We start from the raw sequence: 5,958 nt of genomic DNA on the forward strand, positions 1-5,958 counted from the left end.
TGCCCCAACACACATCACCTGGCCCCAAAAGCCTGTCCTGCCAGAAAGGAGCTCCCACCTTGTGCTGGGGTCTCTCAGGATGCACACCCCAAAACTGGCCGGAACTTTGCAAGGTCAGTTCACCCTCCTGCACCCGGTTCATGGCATCAATTCAGCATTTCTTCCTTTCCCTTCTTCCTAAAAATCACTAATTAGCAAATCCCCACCCTCCCCACACTGCTTTTTCAAGGAGAAGGTAATATTGATAGCTGCATTGCTGATAAGAAATAAGGAGTAAGGGCCAAGCCCTTGCCTGGAGCCGCAGGATGAGCCGGCAGCTGAGCCCGACTCATAATCCCGGCCTTGGGAGTCCCAGCCCTGGCGCAGCCGGCTGGGTCACAAGGCGGCTCCCAAAGAGCCCACATCAAAGAGAGCTGCCGGCTTGTGAAAGCGTCCCAGGATTGCACGCCGTGCAATTCCTGCTCCATGGAAATCTGCCCGTCCCCTTCCCACCGCCAGCGGGCCCGCGCTGAAGGTGCCTTCCTACAGTTACAGACGCGATGTGGGCCAGCAAGTCCCCAAAAAGGGCATTTCCCCAGGAAAATGGGACATGCCACGTCTTTGCTGGTGGCTGATATTGGAGAAGCACTCGCTGGGATGTATTTTCCTAAAGCTGCAATCAAGGTGCAAGCAGGGAAGCAGGCGTCTTCCCAGGAAGATGCAAGGAGGGAGAACAGACAATGAGCTTAGCTAATGTTTGCCACTGAGAGAAGAATGAGTCTTTGCTCCCAGTTTTCTGGGAAAAAGAAAGAAGTCTCCACAGCCTGAGGTCACCCCACTGATCCGGTTTCACTCCCAAATGTTTCCAAGGCTTTGCCTATGCACATGGGGAGTGGTTGAGAATGGCTTCCCAGGGCAGACAAGAGGTGATTCACCTTCTTCCTCCTCTGCCAAAGGGCTGGCAAGCACCAGCAAAATAAAACTACGTCAGCACCTATTTCCCGTGTTTCAAACACTTGTTTATCATCAGCAAACAATAACCTGAGATTCGGATCAAAGCTGAGCCTGCTTTCTAAGCAGCAATCACTTCTAGGGCTTCCCGCTGCTGCCTTTCAGCACTTGCATGTGCTGGGTGTTTGATGGGTGCTAAAATATTTTTTTATTTTCTCCATTTGGGTTTAAAAGACCGGTCCCAGGTGGGCTGTGTTTCCCTGTACTTCTGGCAGCTGAGCCCTGGCCATCCATGGCTCTCCTGCCCAGAGACCAACACCAGGAGGCAGCTGGAGCAGGCAGAGCTGAGCTGCCCTTGCTGCTGCTGTGGGGTCAGGGCCACCCGTGGGTACCTGGCATCAGCATCCCGGCCTGGCAAACAATGGGCAATGGTGAGGGACAGGGCACCCCCAGGGTCCTGGTGCTGTGCCCACACGGGGTTCATGGCCCCCTGCATCCCTGCCCAGTCTGTACCCACTGAGCCACGGTGCTTTGCCAGCTGAGCCCCCCGGCCTGGGATCTTGTATCTGGGTGAAGGAGGGGTCACCAAACCCATCACTGCTCCAGAGGGGATGATGAGCCCAGAGCAAGCACTCGGTGACTGGAGCCACGTGTCCTTCAGCAGAGAGCCAGGGCAGACCTGTGCCAGCTCACCTCCATGGGAGCTGGCTGCTGTCCTCCCTCCTGGCCTGCCTGGCACCAGCCCTGAGTCACTGCCAGTCACCAACCCCAGCCCTGACACCTTCCTGTGGCTTTCAGCAATCAGCTGGAGGCACCTGAGGTGTCACAGGAACGGGTGCCTCTGCCACACTGTCCTGAAAGCTGTCAGCTTCCTTCTCCCCTTTCTAGGGATCCCTGTCCCTCACATGCCAATGGTGATGCTCAGCCATCATCCTCCTCCCCGTGAACATCAACTCCTGGAGCACTGGAGCACCATGCTGACTCACCGCTGTTCATCCACCTGGCAATCTCGGGGAATTGCCTGGGGACAGCCAGGAATCCCACGCAGGGGACAGGAGAGCCAAGGGGTGCAGCTCTGGTATGGCAAGGGCTGGTGAATAAATTCTGTGCAGAGATCCTGCCTGTTTTGCTTGGCTCTGGGGAGCAGCATTAGGCCCATTTAAATGATGGAGACCCCCCAGGCAAATGGAGGGCAGGCGCCAGAAGGCAAACTGAGGCTGGCAAGACCTTGTCATGGGGGGTATTTAAACAGCAGGAAGGTGTCCCCAGCTCATCATTGTCACCCCAATCACAGGTTGCTTCTGGAGGTGGTCTAATTGGTATGTGTCTGCCTGACAACCCACTATTCCAGTCCAATCCCAAATTAATTATAGAATGTCCCAAATCAATTACAGAATAGACTGGGAGCAATGTAAGATCTACCAGAGCCCTGATTCCCAGTCCTATATCACCTGGAAGATGATTTTTTTTCCTTTGTGCAGAAAGAGAGGAAAGAAACTAAAAAGAGCTGGGGTCTGACTAAGAACAGATGCTGGAGAGCTTTTCCTGCACCCTGTCCTTTCATGGCAGAGATTGTTCTCTTCCCTTTGTGTGGGCTCCACCTTCCTCCCCCTAGGCTAGAGGAGAGGAACCATTTTGGAGAGGCCACATGTCCCTGTATCCCTGGGCCACCATCAGCTGGGGATAGGGCCAATTTTTGCCTTAGTGGCCAAGGGTGCCAGGCAGTGGGGGAAGACACAACAGACACAACAGTGATATTGCTGTTCACCATTAACCCATCACGACACAGCAGGAAGCATTTCCTTTGGCATATTACTGCACCACAGTACTTGGCTGATTGGAGTGCTTGGCTGATTATTTCAGCCAAGGAGCAGAGCAAATGCAAGATCCCAAGGAGATGCTGCCCCTCTGTCATGACACCAACACAGTACAGAGGGCTGTAGCCAGGGTGGCAGGTGACCATTAGCACATGTGTTTCCCATGTTTGTGTTTCCCTGCTCCCACAGGAGCAATAACACTCTTGGCACACACCTCCTCCCTGGCACCGTCCCCTGCCATCACGCCCCGGTGCATCAGAGCAGTGTGACATTCACATGGCCCCAGGGCTGGCATGTCAGGGCACTGCCAAGCTGCTCCAGGGTACAGGACTTGGGGAAGGGGCCCATTGGCTCTTTCTTAGGCTTTTCCATACAGATTTCCCACACTGGCCTGGAGAGGCTGGAGGAGACGCTGAGTCGGGGCGCTGGCAATGCTCCCCATCAGGTCACCCAACAAGCTCCCAACAAGCCCAGACAGCTGAGTGGTAAAAATACTCCCTGGGCCACTGTTTCGGGTGGATTAGCATGGATAAACTGCCTCAGCCAGGTACTGCAGGCAAAACCCAGCTGGGATAAAACCCCAAGGAAAAGGAGTCTCAGAGCAAGGGGCAGCTGGGATGGGGTGTCACTGACACCAAGGAGCACACAGAAACACAGGAATGATGAGGAAGGATGCTCCACAGCTGGCAATGCCTCCTGCACATGAAGCAGACTGTCCCCACACCAAAAATCTCAGCAAGCATAATTTTTTTTTACCTTCCACTCCAAACCCTCGCTGTGCTTCTGAGTGGGTGGGTAAAACCCGCTGGAGGAGTTGACCAGGGTGATGGTATCTCGCCTGCCACCCTCCTCCCCTGCACACCCAGTTAATGACACACGGAAATTAATTCAGGAGAGTGGGATGGAGCACCCAGCTGGGAAGGAGACAGGGCCCCGAGGTGCCATGCACGGCGCCAAGGGGACGTGGGTGCCACTGTCCCGGGGCACTGGGAGGGCACGGCAGGCTCCGGCCAGGCCAGTCCAGCTTGTTGCTGCTCCTGCTTGCAGGGAGGGTGTAGGAACCAGAGGACAGGGTCTCAAGCAGGGACTGAATCCCTGTCACCTCATGGTGCCAGCTCCCCATCACCCCACCGTGCCAGCTCTGAGAGGAGGGGACTGAGGTTTCCTAGCAGTGGTGTCACTTCCTGGATTAATGTATCCCCCAAATCAGATTGGTAGTTTGATTTTGGTATCAGTCAATCAATCAATCAATCAATGGCTGGACTGTGGGGGCTCCCTGGGCGCAGACCCTCATCCCCATGGAGTGCAGCAGCACTCCTGAGACAGGTGTCACCTGTGCGATGAGCTGTGGCCGTTCTCTGCACCCCTTCCTACACCCCAGCAGAGAGGGGTGGTCCCCCCGTCCCTGGCTCTGCCGGGAGCCCCGGGTCACGCTGCGCCGCCCGGCCGTGAATCAGCAGCGCCCGGGGCAGCGCCGGGCTGAGCCGTGCGCAGGCTGCAGGGGCGGAGGTTTTGCACTCGCTCTCGGCTGCCCAAGGATAAATAGGAGGCGGCTGCGAGTCCTGCCAAAGCTTCCTCCCGCCGCCCGACGCGTCCGACAGCCGGCACCCAGCCCAGCAGACATGGACTCCCAGGATTGCCCTTGTGCCACAGGTAAGGCAGCGCTTCCTTCCATGCCAGGGGCAGCGGGAGCCGCAGCATCCCGGCGGGAACAGCAGCGCTCCCGCCCGCCGGCCTCCCCCGCCATTCCCGTGTTCGCTCTCGTACGGGCTGGGCCAGCAGCTGCAGCCCTCTCCCAGCACTGCGGTGTCACACTGGGAGCATCTCGCTGGAAAGCGGCTGGGAATGGCCCGACCTCACCTCTGAGCAAGGCTGAAGCATCAGAGGATGCTCGGAGGGCAGGCAGTGCTGCTCCCCGCGGATCTCTGGGTTGTTGGTATCCCCTCCCACCACCTCTTCTCAACCTCTTTTTCTCCTTTCCTCCCTGTTTTAGGTGGCACCTGCACCTGCGGGGACAACTGTAAATGCAAAAACTGCAAATGTACATCGTGCAAAAAAGGTAAGAGGAGCCCCCGGGGCGGGGAGCAGAAACACTCAGAGGGTTTTCACTACACATCCGTGTATGCACTGAATCAAATTAGTCTTAGCATTGCCAGTGGTGAGTTTATCTCTCACATAAGGTTTTTGTGCCCCCAAAGGAGCACAGTGTGAATCCCACCCCCTCTCCAGGCAATACAATCACTCACTACCGCCTGAACCTGAGCTATTCCCCTCAATAGCACCTCAGGCTCAGCACAAGGGAATGCTGGGGAGGAAACCAGCTCTGGGATTTCTTCTGGGTGCTCCTGATGCTGTCACCCACAGCAGAGCTGTGTGCCACGAGGGTTTCAAGGAGAGGGACTGGGACAATCCTGGTGAACCCCCGGGAGTACCACACTCTGCCCCTGCCTCTCAGTGCCAGCCCTGCCTGCACAAACACCGTGGGAGACACTGCCAGGAGCAGGGATGCTGCTAAAAGGGAACAACATGAATACATGGGAGGTCTCCAAAACAGTGAGACCTCCCAAGCCCCAGCCTGACCTGCTGAGAATGTCCTTAATTTTTTTATTTTTTTTGTCTCCCACAGGCTGCTGCTCCTGCTGCCCAGCTGGATGTGCCAAGTGTGCACAGGGCTGCGTCTGCAAGGGGCCCCCCTCCGCCAAGTGCAGCTGCTGCAAATAGGGGACCCCTGGCTGCACATCTGGGGAGGGCAAAGAAAAATAACCTTATTGTGTATGTTGGTTGTCTTTTTTTTATATATGTGTTCAGATTTCTTTAGTGTTTGTCACTTTGACATGTAATAAGCTATCTAAATAAAGTGATATGTATATAAAGGTGCACCTGGAGCTTGGCACTTGTGTTGGGTGCGGCGGTTTCCCTGGGGAGCGGGAGGACAGCGTGTGTGGGAGGTCATGGCAAACAGCCTGCGTCTTGTTTTTGCTCCTGTCTTCTACTCTTGGCTCTGCTCTCCCTACCAGTAGTTCTGACTCTTGTTTTAACACTCTCCCTACACAATAAGGGAATTTTCTGCTCCCCACCACCCTCTTGTTTGCCCAGGGGCAAATCCCATGCTGTCTCCTCCAACCAGAGTTCCTCGGGGCTAATGAGCAGCTCGTTATTACAAGCTTTCACTGTAATAAGCACCCCAGCCCTGCCCATTTCCAGGGGGAAT

General features: G+C 55.7%; 1 protein-coding gene across 1 annotated transcript; it reads left to right on the forward strand.

Annotated features, from left to right (window-relative positions):
- Positions 1 to 4,259: 4,259 nt before the first annotated feature.
- Positions 4,260 to 5,624, forward strand: LOC131089435 (metallothionein-1). The gene is made up of 3 exons (XM_058034183.1): positions 4,260 to 4,400; positions 4,741 to 4,806; positions 5,374 to 5,624. The coding sequence occupies exons 1-3, from the start codon at positions 4,370 to 4,372 to the stop codon at positions 5,466 to 5,468; spliced, it is 192 nt and encodes a 63-aa protein (XP_057890166.1). The 5' UTR covers positions 4,260 to 4,369; the 3' UTR covers positions 5,469 to 5,624.
- The last annotated feature ends 334 nt before the right edge of the window (positions 5,625 to 5,958 follow it).

The sequence above is a fragment of the Melospiza georgiana genome, chromosome 14 (genome assembly GCF_028018845.1).
Source record: "Melospiza georgiana isolate bMelGeo1 chromosome 14, bMelGeo1.pri, whole genome shotgun sequence".
Taxonomy (NCBI): domain Eukaryota; kingdom Metazoa; phylum Chordata; class Aves; order Passeriformes; family Passerellidae; genus Melospiza; species Melospiza georgiana.

Excerpts from the sequence above, each read along its gene's own strand:
- LOC131089435 (XM_058034183.1), top strand. The coding sequence starts at position 4,370 with ATGGACTCCCAGGATTGCCCTTGTGCCACAG. Across the intron at positions 4,401-4,740 it reads GGATTGCCCTTGTGCCACAG|GTGGCACCTGCACCTGCGGG; the intron begins GTAAGGCAGCGC and ends TCCCTGTTTTAG. Across the intron at positions 4,807-5,373 it reads ATGTACATCGTGCAAAAAAG|GCTGCTGCTCCTGCTGCCCA; the intron begins GTAAGAGGAGCC and ends TGTCTCCCACAG.